Source organism: Desmodus rotundus, chromosome 12, assembly GCF_022682495.2.
Source record: "Desmodus rotundus isolate HL8 chromosome 12, HLdesRot8A.1, whole genome shotgun sequence".
Classification (NCBI taxonomy): Eukaryota; Metazoa; Chordata; class Mammalia; order Chiroptera; family Phyllostomidae; genus Desmodus; species Desmodus rotundus.
In genome coordinates, this window is record NC_071398.1 from 66,276,170 (window position 1) to 66,302,117 (window position 25,948).

At 50.5% G+C, this 25,948-nt stretch overlaps 1 protein-coding gene across 4 annotated transcripts; it reads left to right on the forward strand.

The window, feature by feature from the left end:
• The first annotated feature begins 5,340 nt into the window (after positions 1-5,340).
• TENT5C (terminal nucleotidyltransferase 5C) lies at positions 5,341-24,141 on the forward strand. Of its 4 annotated transcripts, XM_024570100.4 has the most exons (3): positions 6,446-6,563; positions 7,039-7,159; positions 20,819-24,141. In XM_024570100.4, the coding sequence occupies exon 3, from the start codon at positions 20,845-20,847 to the stop codon at positions 22,018-22,020; it is 1,176 nt and encodes a 391-aa protein (XP_024425868.2). In that variant the 5' UTR covers positions 6,446-6,563; positions 7,039-7,159; positions 20,819-20,844; the 3' UTR covers positions 22,021-24,141. The 4 variants fall into 4 exon arrangements, with proteins under 4 accessions (XP_024425867.2, XP_024425869.2, XP_024425870.2 ...); XM_024570099.4 differs by lacking the exons at positions 6,446-6,563; positions 7,039-7,159 and adding an exon at positions 5,341-5,463; XM_024570101.4 differs by lacking the exons at positions 6,446-6,563; positions 7,039-7,159 and adding an exon at positions 6,244-6,351.
• Positions 24,142-25,948: the final 1,807 nt, after the last annotated feature.

The following is a 25,948-nucleotide window of genomic DNA, read 5'->3' on the forward strand; positions in this document are numbered from 1 at the left end:
AATTGCAGCTGAATATCTAGACTGATGTGAGGCCTGGAAGATAATGTTTGAGTCCTGAGAAGCACATGTGGTAGGTGGGTTAGCCCTTCCTAGCAGGTGGGCATCTTAGTCCTCTGGCAAGCTGTGGTGTGGGGTGGGGGGCTGGTCTCTCCTCCAGCAGGCATGCACTCCAGTACTGGGAGGTTCGGGCATTTTGGCAGAGACTTCCTGGGGCCTAAATGCAAGGCAGGTTCAGAGTGGACTCGGGGGTGGGCCACAAGATATGAAATGATCAGTTAACAAATTAACACTTTGACAGAATCCCTTTTTCCTGAAGGGAGATTTGAAAAGGTTGATCCTCAGATAAGAAATCTGGGGCCCTAGAAGTGAGGGTGGCCACAGCCAGGTGTGGAGAATTCACCCTCCTCTGCTCTCCTCCGACTGGCTTCTTGGCAAGCTGTGCTGACAGTAACTTGAGAAGGGGCCCAAGGTTGGCAAAGGGAGATATTTTGTGCACGGGGCCAGGACCTGCTCATGAACGTACTACCTCGTTTGACCAGCACACACCTCCACGAAGCTGGTAGCAATTCTCATTTTGGGATAAGGAAGCCGAGACTCAGACTGGGGAAGTCATTTGATGGGCATACAAGGCATCTGACCTAACCCACTTCCTCCAGGGACTCCGTTGGGGAGGTGGACAGGAAGGGGGTCTAGTGACATCACTCATGACACACCCATCTTTGGCATCCGTCCTCTTTTCTCGGGCAGTGCACCATCTCCCCATCCCCCTTTCTGGACCCCAATCTTCCTCCCTTCCTTATGCCCTGGCGCCCCAGCATCTCTGCTGCCATAAAACTGTCCCCAAAGGTGCAGCCCACTTCCCCCTCCCCTCCCCATCAGGTCTGACCAGTCCTTGCTTCTTTCTTCCTGTGCTTTGCTCCAAATAAAACTTACACCTTTTCACTCCAAACCAGTGGCTGGAAGAAGCCCAAGAGGAGACGGGGATTTACTATGGGAGCTCTAGATGGGAAGCGGAAAGCCTGGTCCTGCCTCGGCCCACCAGAGACTCACTAGAATGAAGACAGAGCCACCATGGTGGCCGTGCACAGGCCCGAAAATGCCACGGTGCTTCTTCCTTTCTGGATCTGAATGCTAGTGACACAGGTCTGTTCAGTTTGTGAGAACTCATTGAGCGGTGTGCTCTTCTGATGCGTGTGCCCTTCTCTGTATGTCAAAAGGCAGCAATAAAAACTTTGCTTAAAAACCATTTTAAGAAAGATAAGATATTTAGCACAGGGTGTTTTCATAAATGCTTAATCACGGTGATCCACCTTGAGACGGACTAACACAAAAACTCCAGACATAAAGAAACAAGGGGGATAACTGGGCACTGAGCAAAAGATTTTTTTTCTTGCCATACAAACATGGTTAGTGATAGAATTTCTTTGCTTCCCGGAGTATTTAAAATAAGATTCGATTGAGATGGAGAACTTTTTCAGGGTCATGGCCACAAGTGAGGCACAAGCTGCCTTTTAAAGACTATTTCCTGCCTTTGCTTCAGCTTTTCTTCTTCAGCAACCCTAGGCACAGAGCAGAGAATCACTCGGACTGCAATGGTCTTGAAACCATTCTGATTGGATGTGCTCCAGCAGAGGCTGGAATTTGGCAAGGAGGCGGCCCAGATAATCTCAGAAGGACTGTTTCAGTACGTGGTTCCGTGACCTGTGGGCAGTACGTGGTGACTTCCTGAGGCTCCTTCCGGCTCCAGGCTGTTGCAGTTTTATGAGGTAGAAAGAACACTGTGTATTTTTTAAAATGGAAACAAAATTCTAGAAAAGTCATGTCCCAGAAATAAAAAGGGACCCAAAGAAAAATGTATACACGCATATGAATAACGAATTTCTTTTCTAGTTCTAGGCTATCCCCTCCCACCTACCACAAAATTGCCTAGTGGTCAGGAAGCTGGACAAAATTTCACTTAAGAAAAGTGGAGCCAAACCACGCTAGTCCAGATTCTAGGTAAGAATTGCTGGCCTGCATTCTACCCCGAGGCTACCTGAGCTAATGGTATCCATGAGGTACTGACAAAGTAGAAATAGTTCAAGGGCCAATGTAATATAAACATTGGTATTCAATTTAATGTGATCATGTATACTGGATTTTTATGGACAATCAGGATTTGAAGTAACCAGTCACTTTGCTCCCTCAACGGAATCTTCCAGCAATTCATTCAACAAAACTACTTGCTGATGGTACTGAGCTAATTGTATATCCATGTGGGAAAAATAAATGTTGACCCCAAACTGCACCAAAAATTAATTTGAGATGGCTCCTAGACCTATATGTAAAGGCTAAAACAAGTTGCTAGAAGAAGACTGAGATGACCTCCATGGCCTTAGGCTGGGCAAAGATTTCTTCAACAGGACACAAAAAACACTAGTCATAAAAATAAGATTAATAAATTAGATTTTTTTAAAATTAAGAATTTCTGTTCATCAAAGGATAACATTAAGAGAATAAAAAGAAAGCCACAGACTGGGAGAAGCATGTAATACATGTATTGGACAAAGGACTGGTATGCAGAATATGTAAAGAACTCATAGATCAGACAACTCCCTGCAAATGGGCAAAAGACTTAAACAGCCACTTCACTAAAAGGATATCAAAGTGGCCAATAAGCATATGAGAAGTTGCTTAACAGTATCGATTATTAGAGAAATGTACATGTAAGTCACACACCTCCCTTTTCATTTTTATTTATCCTCACTGAAGACATTTTTTCATTGCTTTTAGAGAGAGAGGAGGAGGAGAGAGAGATCAATATAAGAAACACCGATTGGTTGCCTCTGGTATGTGCCTGACTGAGGATTGAACCTGTGACCTTTTGGATATGGGACGATGCTCCAGTCAACTGAGCCACACCGGCCAGGCATATACCCCCCACCCACTTTTAAAGTAAACAGACTGACAATGCCAACACAGGCAAAGTTGGGGAGCAACTAGAAATCTCATAGCACTGGCTGGGATATAAATTGTAATATAAATTGTTATGCCACTTTGGAAAACTGTTTGGCAGTCTCTTTACAGCTTAATATATGTATTCTCTATGACCCTGCAATTCCAATCCTGGGTATAAACGTAGGATGAATAAGTTCCGGAGACCTACTACACAGCACGGCGATTATAGCTAAAAACACTGTTATAGAGAGCCCGGCACAAATAATGCCCCGATTTTCATTACAAAGTCTTTTATTACAAAATCACAAGCATGTGATTCTGTAACATAACAATATCACACTCAAGCACACCATATGACATTTTAGGTACAATGTTCAAGTTAAAATTATAAATTATCACACCTGTATTATTACGCTACCAACTACACGCAAGCAGGCCTTCCTCCTGTCAGACCCTGTACACTTGAGATTGGCGAAGAGAGTCGGTCTTAAGCATTCTCACCACCCAGACACACGAAAGGTAACTGTGCGGCGATGGGTATGCTCATGAGGTTGGTTGTGGTGATCATTTCACTCTGTAGAGCAAAACATCTTGTAGCACACTTTAAACATACACAATTTTTATTTGTCAAGTATACCTCAACAACACTGAAAAAAAGATAATTTGTAAGTGGCTTCTTTTGTGATAGGCAAAAACTTGATGCAACCCAAACATCCACCAGTAGAACGAGTACATAAATTATTGAGTATTTATATAATGAAATAATACACAGTATTGGGAAAGAATGAACCATTGTTTCATGTAACAACATGGATGAATTTCATAGACACACTATTGAGTGAAAGAAGCCAGACACAAAAGTACATGCATTATGTAATGTATGCATATCAAGTTCAAATATTGGTAAAAGTAATCTCTGGTGATAGAGGCCAGAGCAGTGGTTACCCTCGGGGACGCTGAATGGGAAGGGGCACGAGGAAGCTGGAGACCGTCAATGTCTTGATCTGGGTGGCAGTTACATGGGTGCACACACATGTAGAAATTCATCATTCTGTACCCATTACCTTTGTGCACTTTACTGAATTTATACCTCAAAAAATAAAGCAACAAAAAGCAGACCATATATCCTGATTGCATGTCCAACAATAGAACACCACTGTGGCTTTCGCTGCAAGCACTCATACCGACCTTTTATCTCCTTGATGTTCCAGGAACTTCCCCCCTCTCCAGCGAAGACATATGAGAACTCTTTTCATCCTGGCAGACACAGAGGGCCACATTTATTTCAGGCAGAATGGAAGGGGCCGGGCATGGAAATACCGCACATGGGACGTAATCTTTTCTCCCACCACCCAGTAGAGGATCAGCAAGAGCTCAATAAATGTTTATGGATCAACAAGTTACTGTTTGACAGAACATTTACCACACACCTTATATTAGGCACTGCACTAATAGCTTCCCATTTTCTTATTTAATACTTATATAACCCTACAAAGCTGTTCCATTTTTAGTCCCACCGTGCAGGTGGGGAGATGGAAATTTATGGAGGGTTGGTTAAGTTAGTCGCCCAAGGCCTTACAGATAATCAGGAGATGAATGGAAATCCCAGCCCAGGTTATCTGGATTTAGAAACAGGACTCTAAACCACTTGTTATGGAATGAGTGGGTGGTGTCCAAGCCCCGCCCCCCCATGTTATATAACAGGCACGGTTGACCCTGTGACGTGCTGCAGAGGGCTGAAGCTGTCGCGGTTGTCAGCCTTGGCGATGGATTCCGTGAGGCCCTTGGTCCCACTAACTGCACACATGTGGTTGACCCTTTTCCCAATGACCTCCAGCCAGTTTGGGGAATCAGGAAGGTTCCCGCGGCTCAGAAACCATAATTTTTTTCTGAGTTCAAAACACATCCCAGAGATAGGCGGGGAGGTTTCACTCCCCAGTCCTGGAGAGAACCAACGCGAAACTTCCAGAGAAATAGGAAAAGAAAAAAAAAAGCCTGCCAGGGAGCGGAATAGAAATGGGAAAAGCTTGGGGGTAAGTTATGGGATAGGAACGGCAAAAAAGAGCGTAGTGAAAAGTAGAAATAGAGGGAGTCCCAGTAACTCCAAAGTTAAGGGGGTATCCACGCAGTCCCTCTCTATTGCGCCTGCGCAGTGCTACCTCGTTTAGCACCCCCGCCCCTCCCCTCCCCAAAGATTTACTCGTCTCTCGGCAACCATTCACCCAAGGAGCCAATCAGAGGGCACCTTTCGCCGTGCCCTCGCCGTCAGCGTCCAGGCGGAAGGATCCCGCGGGCGCTGGCTCCGCCCTGCCCTGCCCCTTGCTCCCCGGAGAGGCAGGCTTAGGGGCGGGGGCGGGGGCGGGGGTGGCGGCCGGGGGCGTGGACAGGCGGTATAAGATCGAGGGGGGCGGTGGCCTTGCGGCTCACTTGGTGCAGCTGCTTGGGGGCTGTAGAGTCCGTGCCGCTCCTGCTGGGGGCTGCCCACGCCAAGGACCTGACTGTGTCAACTCCTCCTCCACCGCCCAGGTGAGTCCAGGGTCCCCTCCTTCAAAGACTGGAGGATGCGACGGATCCAGAGAGCCGCGCGCTCTGCCCTCGGGGGTCTGTCCCGGTCGAGCGGAGCTCGAGTCCTCGCCGAGCCCAGTCGGGGCGCGGAGGCGTGAGGGGTGGTGCGGGCAGGTGCCGGGACCAGGTGCTCCCTTCCCCCGCAGCTCCCTCAGTGGCACCCTCCCTCCACTCTCCGCCCCTGTGGGCCAGCGAGACGCTCCTAGAGGGAGCTGCAACTTTCCAGAGACTTCGGCCAGGCTTGGCAAACTTCAGCGAGTTCCCGATGCGCGTCCCGCGGGCTGCGCGCTGGCCGGGCACCGCGGGGAGGCCGAGTCGTACGTGAATGGGGCCTCTGGCTGCCTCCCGGGGTCCGCCGCCCCGTCCTCGCTTACGGTCTGTCGGGCTTGCACCTGCGCTCCCACCCGCCCGTACGCCCCCTCCGGCCCGCGCAGCGCGAATTCGAACGCGGCGGTTTGGGGAGGTGCAGTTGGGGACGCGGCGGTCCGGGGCTGATACCAGGCCGGACAGGGCAGGGGCGCTTCCCAGGCTGCGTGCCAGGGCCCGCAGACCGCTCACTTTTCTCGGACTCGCACCAGACTGTGGACACCACAAGCAGCGAAGTGACCTAAGCGAGGCTTGTGTGCTGCGCTTCTCTCGGAAACTTCTCGGGATTATGGTGTCTGCGACCTGGTTCCGCCCCTTTCAGAAATGAAACTTGCTTACGGAGTAAACTGAAAGCCTGGCAGTCAGTTGACTCGGCTAGCGGTGCCGCGGGTGGCTCAGAGCGCCGCTGCCCCGGGAGGTGTCGCACTTCAGATCGCGAAGGTCTGGCGGGGAGTCGGAGGAGGGTGACGGGCCTGAGCACAGGTGGGAGCCTGCAGACCTCAACGCAGCGCCCGCGGGCGGCCGAACAAAACGGCGCTACCCCGAAGCGAGGGCGCTACCCCGAAGCGAGGGGGGACTTCACCCACCCTCACCAGAACTGGCTGTTAGGGCTGGCCGCCGGGGCAGGCATCGGCTCAGCCCCCTGCCCCCTTGCTTTTGGTTCGAGCAAGGCTTCTGCAGGGCCGCCCGCGTCCGTAAGTAGGGCCCTGCTGCTTTTTAACTTTTATGTGTTTGTTTTTAAAGGCAGTTATAACAGACAAACAACGCAGTGCTTCAAGTGCACCGACTGCTCTGAGCGTTTATGAAGACTGTAATCATTTGTATTGTGACAGTTGGTATTCAGGATAGGTGGGCTAGGAACCTGAACCTCCTCAGAAAATGAAGTTAAGATTATTAAATCCTCCTGAAGCCTACTCTGCGCTTGGCCCAGCTGTCCTTCAGGGGGATGAGGGTGGCCATTGTTGGCTCCACTAACCTTTCAACATGTGTAACTTGGCAAGGATCAGGGCAAGGAAGCGAGGTGCGGGTGGTAGCAGCGCTTACCAAGAACTGTGCTGAGTCTTAAATCCCCAGCGGTTATAGGGGGCAGTGAGACTGGCGCTGGAGACCCTGCCGTTGAAGGGGGTCCGGTGGGGCCTGGAGAGTGCTGACTTTTCTCTTCGCTTTCAGGGAAGCGGTCTGGGCTGGACCAGCAGGAATTCTGTCCTTTGCCATTGTTTGTGAAGATGGAAAACTTAATATCTCTGGAGTCAAGCTTTTACTTGAGATAACTGAAACCTTATGTTTTAAGGTACACCCGTATCTTTAGAGTACACTTATTCTCAATAAGGAGTTTTTAGAAAGAAGCTTTGATGATGTCATATATGATTGTTCGGGTACCTGTGGGGAGAGTCCCATAACATAAAAAAACACAAACAAAAAACTTTTGTCAGGAGGGTTCTAAATTATTGTCCAAAACAAAGTTCCCTAATTTCATAAGGAACGTTAGTGTGTGAATGTAGAGCTGGCGGCAACACGCTTTACGTGGCCTTTCTTCCACCCTACCCAGCTGGTGGTACTGCGAGCTCAGGCTGGGTAACTGTCAGATGAACGTGATTTAGCCCAGCACCAGTGGCTCCCCCTGCTCAGTGCCTCGCCCCAGCCTGAGCAGCGGTAGCTCCCGAAAGCCGGAGTTGCAGAAGCTCCTCCCACAGCCCCTCCCCCAACAGCCCTCCTCTTAGCCCGCATTCCCAGCGTTCAAGGCTGGAGCAGGTTGTGGACATTCTGCACTACCCACCAGAGAACAGAAGTCCTCGTCCTTCTGAAAGTCCAAGGAACTGCCCGGCAGTAAAGATAACGTAGAGAGGACTGTCATGCCCTTGTTCTGCCAGTGCCAGTGACCAGACTCATTCGACTCTGAATTAGAAAATGACATTTGTTTAACTGCTCAAGTAAGTAGTACCTGGTCTTCCTCTTGGATATGTTGTGTGCATGAGGCCAGTCACTAAAGAATGTCAAGCCACGAGCTCTGAATGGATTTGCTAAACCTTTTCTGTGTTACTGGGAGAAGTTGCAGAAGCCCAAGGCTAGTTTTGGGAGTTAAGTTCAGCTTGTGTTTGGGTTTCTTGGATTCACACCAGACTCTGGGCTGTATCTGTTATTTTTTAGGCATGTTTGTGTTGGGGGGGCGGGATTAAGGGAAGCAATGCAGAGTCTGAGGTGTTAGTTGGGATGAAACATTACTCTGGTTAGGTAAGGTCCATGGCTTTTTTGTGTCTTGTCACCGAAGAAACAAGGCGATGTAGGAGACCGTGTCCTGCCATGGGGGGAGGGGGTGTTGACTGTGGCGTGTTACATCGGCATACGCTGTATCTGATGGAGCAGATACCTGTGGGCAGAGAAGTGTGTGTGTGTTTATGGCCACCTGCGAACAGCAGTGGGGGTGACCTCTTGTGCTGCTTCTGGGACTTCTGGTCTCAGACTTCTTTATGCTGTCTCTACCTGAGTTATAAGGAAGCTCCTATTTGTAGTTTAAATGGTTTAGAGGAAGCATCTTCGTATAATCCAACTCTGTAAGGAATAGCCTAATGAACTGCTCAGAATTCGTAGAGTGTTGGACAGCTGTCTCCTGTAGCCTGCTGTAGAAATGTTTGCAGTACTTCTTGGAACGACACTAAAACTAGTATGAAGAAACAATTGCCAGTGTTAACTCTCCCCCGAGGGTGTGTGTAGTCTCAGAGCCCTTGGGGTCTTGGTCCCTGACCAGCTTTAAGTGTTTGTTTCTGGGATAACAGGGATGGAGTCAGTGAGGGGTTAAGTGCTGCCTGGGCAGCCTTGTGTGCCAGGTGCTAAGGAGGCCCCGGGAAGGGCTCTGATGCAGGCGGGGCTGGGGCAGCTTCTGAGGATCCTCCGGGCACAGTCCGCTTGTCTAAGCCGCCAGCATGTGAACCCCAAAAGCAGGGGTGTGTGCTCACTGCTGCCTCCCCAGTGCCTAGAGCAAGGCCTGTCGCACAGAGGTTAGGTGGACACAGCGCTCTGCATTCCTCTGGGGGGCGGGGCTCCTTTAAGTAGGTGTCATCCTGGTGGGCCACCGTGCCAGAGCTTTGGGGATCAAAAGCTCCTAGCTGAAAATGCAGGGTGGCTTCTGGCCTTTTTCTAAACAGAGGCCTTGGAGGAGCCGAGGGGCAGGGACCACTAATTGGCCCACAGCTGAAACCCCTCAAGCTGTTACCCTGCTCCCTCCCAGCCCCTCCCACCCTGCCCATCCACCCAACACTGGCCTCACTTGGCTTGATCAGCCTTTCTCATTCCACGTGCACTCGGTGGCCAGTTCTGCTGAGTCTTTTTAATTTTTTGTTTTCCACTGCTATCACTGACCTGGTTTAGGGCCCTACAGACAGCAGCTTGATGGGAATAGTCAGCTCCTCTCCCTGCCTGGGGCCAGTTCTATACCCCAAGCTCCTGGAATAGCACCTTCGGGGACTCGCAGGCTCTGCCCATCCTGCTAGAAGGGGCTGAGGATGGTGTCAGGACCTGAGCCTTCCTGACTTCTGCTTATTCTCAGCCTCCCTTGGAGGAGGCTTCCCAGCTGCCCGGCCTCGCTTCACAGAACACATACTCAAATAGTTGATCGAATTAATGCTGCTCCTTCCTCCCATCCTTCAGTCCACCTGTGGACCCTTCCCAGTGGCTTCTGAGCTACCCCATCTGAGGACCCCCTTGCCCCGTGCCTCTCCTCTTCACTATGTCTTTGCAGTTTTGCTTTGTGCCTTCGTTTCTGCTTCTTTCAAATCTTTAGCTGGATGAACACATAAAGTCCCATCTCTCTCTGTGTGTATTAGCTCCCTGGAAACGCCTGTGAGAAGAACATTATCCATGAATCATGAACTGCTCCTACCTCTAGTGTTGACATAGCTGCTGTCACCTTGCTTAGCCCTTGGGAGGATCAGAGAAGGGGCAGCCCTCCACCTCACCTGGCTGGCTACCCTCACCCCAAACATGCTCCATTCATTTATCCATGACCCGTGCTTGTGAGGGTGGAGAGATGGGCGTGAGGACCACCGGGGCCTGCTGACTCTGTGCGGCCGTGGCCAGTCCTGTCACACAGGTGGAGGGCTGTAAGTGGCCACAGCGGAGGCGCAGGTCCGGAGCAGAGGTGCTGGTGGGCACTCATTGAGCACCTGTGCTGGCCCAGGGCTGGCCTGGGGTCCCCCGGGCCCAGGCCCTTTGTGGTCCCGACACTGCTCCGCTCCCTGCTCCTAAGCTGCCTTAGCTGTGAGCACACCTGGGTTCTGCTCCCAGCAGCACCTTGACCTCTTCAGGCTTCAGTTTCTCATCATTATAAAGCCATTAGACCCGCACTATCCAATAGAAATGTGAGAGCCACAATTAGGCTTCTAGTAGTCACCTTAAAAAGTAAAAATAAACAGGTGAAGATAATTTTAATTTTTTTAACCCATCACGTCAAATATCATTTCAGTTTGTAATCAATACAAAAACGTGAATGAGATATTTTACTTTTGGCTCCTTGTGCTGAGTCCCTGAAATCCGGTGTGTATTTTACACGCACGGGTCATCCGAATTTGGATTTGCCCCGTTTCTAGCGCTCAGCAGCCACGTGAGGTTGTGGGTAGCAGAGTGGGCAGCGCAGGGCTCTGCCGTCAACAAAAACGCCTGCCCTTCAAGTTCTGACTCTACCTCCATGGGAGGCAAGTGTGGACACGAAGTGATGGCAGGAAAGTGTCAGCTAGGACATAAGCTCTACGAGGGCAGAGATCTGTGTGTCTTGCGTTGTCTCAGAAGCTTCTAGAACAGCACTGGGAACATAGTAGGCACTCACATAGCTGAAAGAATGAAGGGAATGTCAGTCATCATGGCCAGCTCATTGGTAATCACTCACCTTGGGAGTCAGCCCTCATCCTAGAACACAGGGCGTTTTTGATTCCTCGTCCAAAGCACGTTATTATTATTATTATTATTATTATTATTTTGTAGTTGAGAATAATCATAAGGAAATAAAGAACTGCAGAGAAAATCTGAGAGGGGCACGGGGCTGGGACTCCAACAATTAAAATTTGAAACTATCACAGGAAATAAAAGGCGTCTTTGCGATGCCTGCTGGCAACAGTGCATGACTCTTGGCACGCGCCGACTTAATGGCGGTTGCCCCAGCGAGCTGCGGGTGAGCCTGGTGTGGCTCCCCACCTATGGGAGCACCTCTAAAGACAAGGTGGCTTGGCCTCCTGAGGTGCTGCAGGTGCAGAAACAGGTGCCACCCTGTGGTTTTGCCCTTTCCCTTTGATCCCACCCCTTCACCCCTGACTCTGCCCGCCTACCCAAATTTCCGTTCCTAGCAGCATTTATACTGTCGTCGGAGGGACTGCTGGGCCCGCTGTCGTGCTCAGCTCCCTGCCATGTGAGTGTCAGCTCCACGGGGAAGAGTTGGTGCGGGATGAAGACCGGGGTGGAGCCGTGTGTGTGACCAGCGTCCTTACTGAAGTGGGGGCCTGCTCAGGCTTAGGCATATGTGAGTGGGGGTGTGCATATGTGTCTGATGTATGCAGAGGGCATTCAAGCACCTGAGAGTGGCTTGTGCCTTTCCTGCGAGGCCCAGGGGTGCTGTGAGTGAGTAGACTGGTGGGACTGAGGACCTCGTTTGGATAGCTGACACCTGTTCTGAGCTCTGAGCTGCTAAGTTCAGTGGTAAAGCAGCCCCTGAGAAAACCAGGAGGCTGTCAGCCCTTAGGCACTGGATTGCGTGTAACCTTGGTCATCCTTATAGCAAATGATGTCCTTCTAGAAATCGTCTTATTTTCCCAGTCTAGTCAATCTGTAAAACAGCAGGACCAGCTCTGGGGATCTCTCTAAATAAATTCAGACCAGTAACATCTCTGGTTTAGAAAGCGTTTGGTAGGAGGGAGTGGACCACCCAGTAGCAACAAAGATTATTTCTGATTCAAGTTGAGTAGTTAGCACTTAATAATGCTGACACCTTGGAAAAATCAAGGCTTCTCTGCTCAGCTTCCATCTAAAGATGTCTGTGTTCTGACCTTGGTAGTATCTACATTTGCAGCCCTTTCAGTGTATCCCTTTAAGCACGGCAACATCTGCGCTGCCCCTGCTACATGGGGGCCAGTGTTTTCGTTCGGTTCACGCTGTTTTGTAGCGCTCGCGTTATCTCTCCAGCCACACTTGCTGAAGCATCCTATTTTGACGGACGGGATGAGCTTTCTGTTTGGAGTCTGCCCAGGGTGGTATCTGTGGACAGAGCCCGGTCATTGATAACCATGAAGACTGTATGTTGGCAGCAGTGGGGAGGAGGAACTTGAGAGGGCCCCTCAAACTCAGAAAGCCTGTGCACAGCAAGGTGGCACTAAGTTTTGCTTTGGTCCAGGACCCTCTGTTCCGTTAGCTCAGGCAGCTTCCCAGTTGCGGTGGGAGTCAGACCAACTTTTTCAGCTCTGGTAAACATCAGTGCGGAGCGGCTGGGAGGATGCTGATAACCCTGAGAAAATAGATTGAGGAGACCTGGACGGGATCAGGGGCCGAGAGTGAGAAAAGTCCATCTGTGGGTTGTTGTGTCGCCAACTTAGAAATGTTTTCTCTGGGCACAGCTCTGCGGTCCTAACCGCAGGGGGCGGTTATTTGAACAGAGGTAGAATGTGTCTGTGAGTGTTTGCGTGGGCAACTGTAAACACAACTTCTGGGGAAAAGTACATATGATGTATTTCACTGTCCTTTTCTTCAACAAGGCATTTTATCTGGTTCTGTTGCTTCGGGCTGTCATTCAACGTAAACTTCTTATTCCATGTACAGGTGTGTGTCTCAGCTATCAGTGACTTTTTAACGTGTTTGAGGGCAGTGGAGAAGTCTCCGGAACATCCCCTCTTCCCTGCTGGTGGGGCTGGCAGCCCGCAGACAGAGGGCTTGCTCAGGCTTCTCCCTGGTCCTAGATAACTTCCGGCCTTCACCCCTCTAGGAATTCAGGGAGTAAGGGAGGTTTTCTGTTCAGAGGGCCAAAGCCGCCTTGACCCTGGTGTTTCCCCTTCCCGCCCAGTTATCTGGGGCTGCATATATCAAGCCATGGCCATTCAAAGCTCTTTTCTTGAGGATGAAGGAATCTCAAGGGTTGAACTATACGCAGGTGAAAAAGTGGCAGGCGTCCAGCCTGTCCAGCCTGTGGCAGGCTGCTCCTGTTCTCGGTTCTGTTCCAGCTCTCCCTCGTGCGCTCCCCTGTGGGGTCCTGGTCACTTCTTGCAAACGGACCTACCTTGTCTCTGCTGCTCCATTGGGTTATCTGTTTCCAGGTTCCGGTAGTGACCCTCTTGTCTTCAGGGAGTGTCCTGTCCTGCTGCTTTATCAGCCGATGGACACTCCCGACCATCCAGCCACCAGCACGACTCCTGACAGTCGCTGCTTTATTCTGGGAGCAGAGCAGTATGCCTCAGTTGCCCAGATAAGTAAGGATCAGCCATTCCTAAAATCTCCCTCTGGTGCCTTCATTTTTTTCTTCTTAATGCTTGCCTAGCATTGCCAATGCTGGCAAGCCGACTGTCCCAGCTCCTGGCACTCCTGGGTGCCCCCTCCTGGACTTGCTTTCCCCGAAATCACCCCTGCCTTGCCGCCTTGCTGGCATCGTGAAGCACCCTCGGGAGAGGACCTCAGGCCTTCATCTCCCAGCCACTGTTCCTTTAAAACAAACACTAGCCTAACTATTTGAATGTCTATACTTAATTACCTTCAGTTCTGGTGGCTCGCTAAGCTGCAGACACCCCCAAATCCAGAATGGGTGTGAGGGGGAGAGCTTCTGACCCGACACGTGTTATTTAGTTCTAAGTGCTTCCGTCTTGGCTTTCAGCACTGGTCATCTGACCTTTCTCAGGTGACCTTAGCACATCTTCCCCTCCATCTTACAAAAAGCCTTTACACCTTCTTCCCCTTTCCTTCCTCTTGCTGCGGTCTACTTCCTACAACTACCTGAGCAACTAGCTTGTCTTCAAAGCCCTACCCGCTTCCCCCACCCCCACACTCCAGTCTCCACCTCCAGGGGGCCTCTGAACTCCCATTTCTACCACTTCCCCGTGGCAAGTCCCTGGGCACTTATTTTGTGGATCCTCTTTGTTCCCAGCTGTCCCCTCTATAAAGGGGGCATCGCAGCATCTCCCATGCCAAGGATGCTGAAGGGGTCAGCATGTTAATCCACACAAGGCCCCACAATGCTCACATTTGTGATGTTGCCAGGTAGAGTTTGGTGGTTCATATCTGAACACCTGGCTAAATATCTGTCCCATTGGGCGTCTTCTGGCTGTGGCTGTGGCCACACAGGGAGCCCCTGGAGGGCTCTGCATCTGGCAATACTGCTGGAACCTGAGGAAGTGGTGGAGTGAGCCCGTGGGGAAAGGATGTGGGTAGGATTGTTAGTAAGATATTCAGTGATGAAACAGCTGATCCACATCCCCACTGGGAAATGGGATTCCCCACGCCACACGGGGGGCCACGAGTTATCTTCTCCCGGGCCTCTCTGCCCTCAGAGCCACCTTGATGTCCTTGAGGATGACCACTGCCCTGGGCTCAGCTGGAGTCTGCACTGCACAGACACGGAAGGGTAGTTGCTCAAGCCTCGCTGTCCGGTGTCTGCCGTGGGGAGGCAGGTGCACAGCCACGTGGTTAGCCGAAGGCTGCTTTCTCCTTTCTGGACAGGACCGATCAAACCTCTGTTTTAGAAAAGGTCACTTTGTTAGCAGCAAGAACTGGTGGAAGTGGTCGCCAGTTCCAAGACACTGCGGATTTGGAGACCTGATCCTTATTGCTCAGTGGGGGGAAAGGGACAGCCGTAGCTTGAGTGAAGCGGGAATTGATGTGACGTGACTCAGACTAAGTGCTCTTTCATCTGCTTTTGCACACGCCTCTCTACACCTTCCTTTTTCAGGAAGCAAAGAAACAGACCCAGACTGTGGTTCCATTCACTCGGCTAGCTGAGGGAAGAGGTGGGGTGGGATTCAGTGATGCATACGCCATCCACTTCCACTTCTAGGCTTCTCTATGCAAGGGAACTTTTTGCTTAAAGTGTCCTCTGCTATAGACAGAGGAGAAGAGTTTATGTGGAAGATGCCAGCTACAGGTGCACGGGTCCCCTCTCAGCCAGGAGCCGGGGACAGCAGGTGTCTTTGCTCTGTATACACGCCTCCCTTAGAGTCTGTCACCAGGCTTGGTCCATTGCCCACGGCTGGGTCTTTTACCCTGAGCTTGAAAGTGCTACAGGAAGGTCTGGGCTGTTGAGGTAAACATCTAATAACCGTGAAAGGGAAGTTTACCATCAAAGGAATGCCGACATGGGTTTGAGTTTTTTTCTGTATTCTTAAACCCACAGCGGGGTCAGAGGACAAGGGTGTTGCTCACTTGTCTCTGGGCGGGATGGGGGGCCACTGTAGCGGAGAGAACTGCAGTACTTCCATGAAATCTCTGCACGGAGTTTCTAGAGCTTTCATGCTGAAGATCAGAGACCTGGACTTCAATATGTTCCTACCGTCTTCCACTTCTTGGAGGGACAGCTGCACGTACACCAGGAACTCTGGGCGGCACCTGTGTCCCACCAGTCGCCGGGAAGAGCCAGTGTTGATTTGACCACAAGACCTGGGTGTGGTACCAATACTCTCAGCACTCTCACCCCCTGCTGCCTGCCCTGCTCGCCTGCCTGGTGTCTCCTGGTGATGTCCTAGCCACTGTCACTCCTGTTTCTGGGATCCAGACAAATGATGAAGCAGGACTAGAAATGGCTTTTCCTCCCCTAAATGGGCTCAAATGCAGGTTTGCAGACCATTCTGCACTGAGTGGCTCTGTCCCAGGCGTGGGGTGTGGGGCAGGGGGAGGGGCCAAAGGTAAGTTAGACGTCAGCTTGTCTTCCGGGAGCTTGGTGTAATCTCCTGGCCTCCCTCGGCTTTCCCTTTTGCTTTGGTGGCTATCTCTGCAAACCTGTGTTCTTCTCATGTGTGTGTCCCACCCTTCTGGGACCGTCAGGTGATAGAAGAAAAGGAACTCGGGGCGACCCAAGATAGTCGTTCATGGAGAGTCAGACGTTTTAGAAGATTAAACAGCTTGAACTGGGTAGGAAGCTGGTCACCCTCCCTCGTAAAAAGGTGCCTGAATGTTCAGATCAGTGAGAAATTATGGTCCTTACCTTTTGCAGTGTCCTCTTTTCACAAAATAGGATGACTGTTTCTCAGGCAGCAAAAGGAAAAATCAAACACTTTAGTTTAAATTTACCAGGCATCAAACTAATTTTTTTCTAGTCACTATTTTGTGAATTTTTGAACTAGAACTTGCCTTTAACCAGGGCCTTTCATGAGCTGGGAATGAGTGAGGATTATGTCAGCGTTGATTCCCAGTGGCTAATTAAAATTAGCCTGTTACACTAAGCTCTGGTGTGTTCTCCGCGCGTTAGGGGCCTATGACTTGGATTTATTGGTAATGCCAGTGTGTGTCTAAGTAACTGGAAAATGTGCTTCTGATATTTGCAATTGGATGGGTGAGGGAAAACAGAATTCCTTTATACTAGGCATCCATAACTCATTTCGGGTTCTCCTGATGAGCTAAGGACCGAGTATGAACTCAGCCCGACTGTGCGCCTTCAGGTCTAAATCATGGCGAACTGGGAGAATGAAAAACCCCACCGTGGGCTCGGCGCTGGTCACACCCCACACTATGCCTGTACACGGACTGTTTTTTTCTGAAGGTTAAGTTAACTCCATTGAAGTGCCTGTGTCAGAAGTTGACAGGGAGGAAGCCAACCACAGATGTCTTAAGAGTCTTGAAAAACTTACTGCATTTATTGAGGTTCTTGCAGCTGTAGCTAACAACCAGCACCATGGGTGGCTATACTATGTCTGAAATGAGAAATAGCAATTCTTACAAAACTGCTAAAACATTTTTGGATAACAAACATAGAACGGAACGAGATGGGACGGCTTATCCGTTACTTTGAAAGTTTGGGGGTTTTGTTTTGTTTTGTTTTGTTTTGTTTTTGGTAAACAGTGGACGCCATCTTTTATGCAGTACCTGAGTAGAAACTTGACTAAAAGCCATTCTCTAAGAAACTAGTCTCCCCTCCCCTGCCCGGCCCTCCAGAGGTCAGCAGTCAAGGCTTGGAGGGGAAGCTTCTAGGTGTGTGTGGTTGTGTCGCGTGGTTGTGTCACGTGGTTGTGTCGTCTGGTTATGGGGGTGGTGGGGAGGGACAGGAAAGGAACTGAAAGAATTAAATAAGGTAGCAGATGAGTAGGAGGCTCCTAGGGGAAAGATTTCAGAACACGGAGAATACGATTTTAACTTTTCTCAACTAACACGTGTGTAGGTTCTAAATTCAAAAGGGATAAAGTAAATTTTCCTTTGTCCCCCATCTCCCAACCGAGAGGGGGTCCTTGGTGCAGGCCAAACCGCTGTGTGTCCTTCCAGAGACGTTGTGGGTGTGTAAGTGCAGACTTGTACTTCTGCACACAGTTTTGCACTTGCTTTTCCATTACACAATCTCAACAAGCATTTCACACTCAAGACGGGGCCGTCACCATTCCCTGGGACAACTGCGTGCCCTGGCGCCTGTGGCTTTGTAAATACTTCTCCACTGAGTAGATTTGTGCATACCTGCAGGTGTGCCCGTGGGACAAAGCCCACAGCAGACTTCCCAGAAGTGGGATTGCCCTATCCAAGGGTACGGCCACTGAAAACCGAGAGTGCCACGTTGCTCTCCAGAGAGGACCCACGGGCACTGCACCCAAGGTGACTGCTGCTGGGCCTCTGCCAGTCTCATGGGTGACAAGGCCACACTGAGGTTTTAATTTGCCTGTCCCTTTAAGTGAGGTTGGGTGTGTTACACACCTGAGCCGCCGTTCGTGTCCCGTGACCCTTCTTCTGTCAGGGTTCCAGTGTTTCCTATCTGTGGGAGCTCGCTGTTCATGAAAGAAACGAACACTTTGCCTAATGTTACAAATACTTTTCTTTGTCTTCTAACTTCTTCATGGCATTTTTACCATGCAGATATTTTAATTTTTCTATAGGCAAATGTGTCAGCTGGGAGGATTTTAGGTTTTATATGATGTACAGAGGAGGAATACCTACTCTATGTAAATCTATAAATTCCATGGTGGTTTTTTTCTAGTACTCTTAGGGTTTCATATTTTATACTGAAGTTTTTGATTCCTCCATCTAGATCTTAATTTGGCACATAGTAAGGAGACAACTTATTTTTTAAAATCTAATTAACTATCCAGATGTCCCATGATTTTTCCCTTTATTATTAGGAAGTGGCTCCTTTATTATATACTGACTCCCCTTATTAATAGATTCTATTCCTAGATTTAAAAAATTCTCTTCCACCAATTTGTCTGCTTTTCACGCCAGCGTTTCCGGGATCGTGGCTTCATAGTCTCTCCGAGGGGGCCAATGCGCACCATTTCTACTTGTCACGACCTTTCTGGCTGTTCCTGCCCCTCCTCCCGCATGAACCTTACAAATTCTCAGCCTAAGACAGCTTCTAACTTTGAACCTACTGCAAGTTCAGAGGTTTAAAAACATATGAAAACTCTCCTGTCTATGTCCTTTCTCTCCCCCGGGAGGAGGAGCAATAGCTTTCTCCAGGTGCCCCCTGGTCTCAGGTGTCCCTCCTCTGAAGTTAAGAACCATTGTTCCAAAGGTGGGAGTGTTCCTGACTATAACTCTCCACAACTTTTTTTAATGATTCCTTAAAAAAAAAAAAGGCCTGAGTCAAGAGCCATTCCTCCAGTTATTCTCTGCACCATGAGTAAGGTTCTTCCTGGTGATCTTCTTAAAATTAATTGTTCCTTCTATTCCGAGTATTGGTTGGATTGCAGCTCCCCACTTGCGTTTTCACAGGCAGATGAGCACACCTGACTGACATCTGTGTCAGCAAGTCACAGCTGGCTTAGCAGTGGCTCCAAGCACAGCTCCGGCCATACCTCTTGTGTGGTCGTTTGAGCGGGGTCGGGCCGTGCCCTGTGTGACAGGCACACGTGCGCTGTTTGCTCATCGCGAAAGGCGCCATGGAGAACCGTGTCCTCAAAGCGCATTAGGGAAGAAAACTACTGTCTCAGATCTGACCCGAAGCCAAATGCCAGCTACAATAAACATTAAGTATTTCCTCGCAAACTCTGTCTGGTCTCCTGAGCCTAGTGCTCTGGTAGGATGATCCAGGTAGCTGAGGGCTTGTTAATGCTGTCCAAACAGGTTTGAAGGGAAACTTTATCTCTCCGTTGGCATGACTGTTCTGTAGTGAGCAGAGGAGCGCTCACCCTCAGACTGGTCTTCCTGGAGCTCAACCTTCCCATCGCCGACCAAGCAAATTCAGTCCCTTCACCTAGTGCGACTGGGACGCTGCGATCGGCTTGAGGAGGGCACGGAGGGCCAGACTATGGCCAAGTCTTGCCACCTGCTGCCTCGGCCCTTCGGTTGCAGCCGTGAGCTAACGTTGCCTTGCAGTCACCTTGTGTCCTGTTCTCATAAGAGGTCTTCTACCTTCACATCACAGTTTCTCTCTACCACACACCGCACAGTATCGATACATTGTGTCCTCACCCACCTTCTCAGTGGGCAGCTCTGGGAAAGCTCAGCTCACTGCATACAGGGGCTCCCCGACACTGACAACCACCCCGTCGATCTGAGCGGGGTGGGTAAAGCAAGGATCCCCGGCCCCCAGGCCAAGACTGAAACTCCAAGGCGAACGCCAGGACAACGTGTGCTGGGTGTTCATCCAGAAGCAGCAGCTTCCAAACAGGCAACTGCCATTGGGTGGACTTGGCGTGTGTCTAGGAAGTCAGAAGGGTGAAGGGGGCGGGAGGACCGCTTACCGTGCAGTCTGAGGACAGCTTTGGCCTTGTGTTGCAGCCCCTTCATCCCTGCAGCTAATGTTTGACCCCTGTGGGTCCACGGGCACCTTGACCCTACCACATCAGCACTTTTTAATATGCTATTTCGATGTCTGGGAATCTGTTGCATTTCATTTTCTGCAAAGTATAACTTAATTGAAAGTGACTTTGGTGACTTTGTGGCTCTAGCAGGTCAAGCGTGAGCAGTGATGTTTTTCTCCTACTTCTGAGTGTGGGCTTTCGGCTCCTTGGGTAGTTTCAAGGGACTGGTTTTCAAACTGCAGTTGAAAGTTGACTCCCCTGAGGAAGTTTCCCGCATGCCTTGCGGGCCTCCTTGCCAGGGCAGAGTCGTTCCACTGCAGAGCCGACCCGACCCCTCGAAACCCAGGAATCTTGTCATTTGCACAGCTCCTCGGTCTGCCTGGGGTAACGAGAGTGCCTCTCAGTGGGCAGGCCACTCCCATACGGGAAAAGGACGTGGGTTCTCGCTAACAGGATGTCGATGTGCGTGGTGCTCACAGGACTGACCCAACTCCCTCTTCTCAGGTGGCTGTGGTCCAGAGTTGCAAACTCATCCAGTCACAGAGTGAGGGAAGTCCCTTCTTGGGGCTCCTGTGTTCTGCATGTGGCCTAGGTGTCAGCCAGTTCAAGATGCAGGGAGGGAGCCAAGGGCAGGAGAGGTGGTTTTCACAGAAAACAAGGAAACTTAGCAAAGCCCATAGGCCCTCTGTTGACTAAGGTTGTGTTCAGGTTACTTGGTGTAATGAGTTTGTCTCCTTCCTGTTGCACAAACCAACACAACCTGCCTCCCCCACCCCACCCCAGACCAAACAAGTGAAACAAAACAAGTACATAAAACAAGATCGTGAAGTTGCCTGATTTGGTAGAGGGTAAGTGTGGATCTTGGCCTGACTTCATGAAGGCACTGTTGTTTACGCATTTAACTCATGTAATCCTCACAGCAACACCCAGCAGTAGGTCCGCTTACCACTATTTACAGGAAAAGGTTCAAAGAAAAATTGGCATCATCTCTGAGTCCCCTGAGCTGCTTTGCCAGTGGAAGTGAACCCTAACTCTGTTTCTCACCCCCTCACTTTCAGTGTCCCTGGCCAGAACGTCCCCCACGATGGCAGAGGAGAGCAGCAGCACCAGGGACTGCGTGTCCTTCAGTGTGCTCAACTGGGACCAGGTTAGCCGGCTGCATGAGGTCCTGACCGAGGTCGTGCCCATCCACGGGCGAGGCAACTTTCCAACCTTGGAGATGACCCTGAGGGACATCGTCCAGACCGTCCGCAGCCAGCTGGAGGAGGCAGGCATCAAAGTGCAGGACGTCCGGCTGAACGGCTCTGCTGCTGGCCACGTTTTGGTCAAAGACAACGGCTTGGGGTACAAAGACCTGGACCTCATCTTCCACGTGGCTCTTCCCACGGAGCTCGAGTTCCAGCTGGTCAGGGATGTGGTGCTGTGCTCCCTGCTGAACTTCCTGCCGGCGGGAGTGAGCAAGCTCAAGATCAGCCCGGTCACGCTGAAGGAGGCCTACGTGCAGAAGCTGGTGAAGGTGTGCACGGACACCGACCGCTGGAGCCTCATCTCCCTCTCCAACAAGAACGGCAGGAACGTGGAGCTGAAGTTCGTCGACTCCATCCGCCGCCAGTTCGAGTTCAGCGTGGACTCCTTCCAGATCATCCTGGACTCTCTGCTCTTTTTCTACGACTGCTCCAGCCACCCCATCTCGGAGCACCTCCACCCCACGGTGATCGGGGAGAGCGTGTACGGGGACTTCGAGGAAGCCTTCGACCACCTGCAGAACAGACTGATTGCCACCAAGAACCCCGAGGAGATCAGGGGCGGGGGGCTGCTCAAGTACAGCAACCTCCTCGTGCGGGACTTCAGGCCCACAGACCAGGAGGAAATCAAAACTCTGGAGCGTTACATGTGCTCCAGGTTCTTCATCGACTTCCCGGACATCCTGGAGCAGCAGAGGAAGCTGGAGACCTACCTGCAGAACCACTTTGCCGAAGGAGAGAGGAGCAAGTACGACTACCTCATGATCCTGCGCAGGGTCGTGAACGAGAGCACCGTGTGCCTCATGGGGCATGAGCGGAGGCAGACCCTGAACCTCATCTCCCTCCTGGCCTTGCGCGTGCTGGCCGAGCAAAACATCATCCCCAGCGCCACCAACGTCACCTGCTACTACCAGCCGGCTCCTTACGTCAGTGATGGCAACTTCAACAACTACTACATTGCCCAACCTCCAGTGACCTACAGCCAGCCCTACCCCACCTGGCTGCCCTGTAACTAACCTTGAGACCTGAGGGTTTCCACAGTGGGAACCCCTGTAGGGCAGGGGCTCTCAGGTAGGGGAGCCTCCTTCTAGATGTAGGTGTTTGCCTCTTAAAGGGGAACTCAGCTCTGACTCTGCTTTCGTTTCTTTGTGTGCCCATTGGAGTGGGTCTACAGTGTGTCATGAGCCAACCCTGAAGGGACCCGCTGTTCCAGTGCCACTTTGGAAAAAGCTGTAGGAAGTTCGGCCTGTCCACATCTTTCTGAGACAGACACTAACCCGTAGTGTCCCACACAGGGGCACAGGGAGGTCCGAGCTCGGTGTGGTAGCAGAGACTGGGGAACCGCCCAGGCAGGGTGTGAGAAGTGTGGGGCCACGTTTCTTCTTGCTGGGGCCTGGAGAAGGCCCTGTTGGCGCCCGCTGGGGACTCTCAGTTACGCGAAAGCTGTGCCGATAGTCTGTGTTCTCGCATCAGTTTTAGGCAGAAAATGGCAACCGTGAGGGCGCTCCCGTGACTTCAGTTTTGTTCCAAGGACTGCGTTGCTCGTGTTACTCCCTGTCGGCAGAGCCAAGGACTTCTTGCGTCGGGAAACCGAAGCCGGCCGCTGCCGGACGGAGGTCCGGCTGGAGGGGTTTGTGGTTTAGATGCTGTGCCCCCGTGAGGAATTGTGTGAGATTGCTGAGAGAGGGAAAACAAACAAACAAAAAAGATCTTTTCGTGAAATGTAACTTGAAAATTGAAAACAAAATAAAACGTCGAACATAATGTTAAACTAGAATTGTGGTGGGGGTAGGGGTGATTGTAAATAGGAAACCGGAATGTCCACTTTTTCTTTAAGGAATTCTTATGACTGACACTTCTCTTTCCCCCAGCAGCTCGTCACTTTTGTTTTTCTGTCCCTCAGACTAAGGGTTGGGCCGAGTCTGGGGTCAGTGGAGTAACTGACGTGCAAGGGTCTCCCCGTGTTTTCACTGGAAACCCATTCTGGTCACATTCCAGACAATGTGCTTTTCTGGAGCAGTTGGGCTGAGTTCTCTTGTTGTTTTGTTCAAAAGTAGTAATTTCCTTCTCCAGGCTTTCTTTTCTTTTCTTTCTTTCTTTTTTTTTTTGACAGCAAATGAATTCAGGAATTTCAATAAAACTGGGCAGCCTGTGGAGTGATCTGCCCTCGTGGGCAGATATCTTTGGCTTAACATTGCTTTAGAATGGAAGCCGCCGTCCCCGCGCCGGCGTGAGGCAGAGGGCTGGCGTCCGGTTGGGCCCGTGTGGCAGCCGCGCCAAGCGAGGCACCTTGCAGGGATCGGTCCTGGTGTATTTGGGGGTGAGTTGAGTGAACGAAGAATTATCTTCCTGATGCTGGTAGATTTGGCCACACCTGTTTATATTCCGCACTTTAGAAGGAAAACAGTATTAATCTCTAGTCTAAAGCAAGCTTAGCAAATGGGAATGCTCTAGGCTGCTTGTTGCTTTCCCAGTAGATGAAGTAAGGGATTTTGTGTTTTGAAACTTTTTGTGTGATCTCTTAGCAAGCATCACTTCAGGGTGTCCAGGGCAAAGAAACCCAATCTTGCCAGCCAGCCTGGTTTCTGCAGTGATTCCATCTAGCCCATGGTCGGTCCTGAGTTTAAATTTCTCCTGGGGCCGTGCGAACCCCAGCCCTGAGTGAGTGCTTCCTCCTTGCCTTAGTCAGCAATGAAGTTGCCTTCATGCAGAAATGCTGAATAGAAAATGAGTGGTTTACCTTTTTTTAAGATTATATTTTCAGGGTTTTTTCTAGAATGTGGTGTCTTGGTCCTCTTCAAAGCAGATGGGGCCTTGCTGAACCCCAAGGCTTAGCTGGTATCCAGGTTGTACTATATGAGGTGAAGAGAAACTACTTCTTAGTGTAACCAGCTCTTGTTTCTCTGGGAGCCTGTTATATCTGAATGCACTGGCTGTGAGTCAAGGCCAGTTTGACATTGGAGGGGAGGGGCAGGGTGCTTCAGTGTTAGAAGGGGGACAGTGAAAGAAGAGTGAATCCCAACTTTGAAAATGACATGGTCATCCGTGACCTTAAAAGTCTGCCACTGTGGTCAGATGGCAACATGTTTGCCCAAAAATGACAGATCTGTTTAACCAAAGCTTTGCAATTCGATGGAGCCGCCAACAAAAGCACTCGCCGCCGGCAGTCGGGATTTCACCCACCGGAAGGCATGGGGGGCTGGGCCGTGAGGCTCCCGATGAAGAGAGGACCGGAACCGCATCAGGCCATTAAATGTCAGTTTATCCTTGGAGTTCTTTCTGCTGGTTTTCTTCCCCCCTAGCTGGAACTAGTCCTTTGAGAGTGGAGGGAGGCACAGAAGATGCTGGGAGTCCCCAGCCTCCAGTCCTTTCCCACCATTGCAAGATGGCCAGCTTGGCAGTCTCTTCACCTGAAGCCCTTAGGCATCCCACCTGTTCTGGAGTTTGAGAGCAGGCGTGTTCTAGAACCATCAGGGTAAAAAGCCACCCTGACCAAAGCTGTACTTTTGAAATATCACCCAGGGCTAGTGGTGTCTCCACCTGCTCTGTGAGCCTTTTGCCTGCCTCAGACTAGACCAGGTAACCTTGCATTTCAGGTGTCTGGAAATTCTAGCTGAAACCTGCCTTTCACATGGCTCACAAGCCCCAGGTACTCTGAAGCTGTACTGAGTCCTGTGGTGGTTCTTTTCTGTGTTGAGTAACATGAAACTTGGCAGTGGCCAAGGGCACTAAAGTTTAAGTGCAAGTTCTCGCATACATTTAAGCAGTCTCATTTGCTTCAGGGCTCTGAACAGTTTTCTGATGCTTTCTGCAAGTGTGCAGCTCGTTACCCCAACCTGCGTTGTGGAATCAGGTCGACAACAGTGAGATTCAAATAGTACCTTTTCCCTTGTGTTGGCAGAGGGTGCACGCTTAAGTTCCTGGCCCTGAGCTCCTGTCTCACCCTTAAACCTCACCTTGGCAATAAGACACTATTCCTCACTCAGTAACTGCAACTGTGAAACCAAACTCCGTATCACCAACACCTTCAAATCAGGGTTCCCGCTGACCACTTGTGGGATATGGCATGAGCCACACCCTGGAGGACTGGCAGGTGGGGGAGTTCAGGAGGAAAGATGCTGGGTTCCTGCTATTTGGTAACTATTGTGGTTTGACATTTAAGTTTTCCACCCCCTCTCAGCTTGATTTTTTCCCTGGATATTGGAGTTACAGTGAGCTGTGTGTGAACCTGTGGAGTTCTTTTTTTTTTTTTTTTGTGATGCATTAATGAGCAAATGGCTAAAGCCCAAAGCTGCTTAATCTTCAGCCTCCCCGCTAGCACTGGCCCCTTACCTTCCTGGTAGGTGAGGATTGGAACTAGTACTGTTTTCTTAACTTTGGGAAGTGGTGCCACTCAAAAGCAACTTCCTAACTTTTGGAACACCTTCCTCCTTGTTAACTTTCTGGGGCTAGTGCCTTGTTTTAGTGTGCAACTGGATTCCGAGCTCAAACATCCTCTTCCAGGAACTAAATGATAGTTATCCAGTTGGAGAAAAGACCCCAATGCCTACCAGGGCTATGACTCTTGGGGTGTCTGCCTGGGGCTCCCCATGAGGGAGAAGCCTTTGGGGGGCCATTCCATGAGGTGAGAGAACTTCCAGTGGCCAAGGTTAAATTCGTACCCTTAATCTGGCAGAGGCCAGAATGTCACAGCTGACCTTGGAACATATTCCAATTCCATCAGTTTCGTTCAGAGGACCAGGGGAGGGGTGTGTGTGTGTTTGGGGGGAAGGTGGTATATTTAAAAAGACCTGACAAATTTTCAGGATTATTTGTGGAGACTTCAAGGTGAGGATCAGGAAAGAAAATGCTTTTTTTTTTTTTTTTTTTTTTGTGAGTTCAAGTTCTAAATCTTGTTGACCTATCACTTTATTAAAAAAAAAAAAAAAAAGGCTAAGTGTCAGC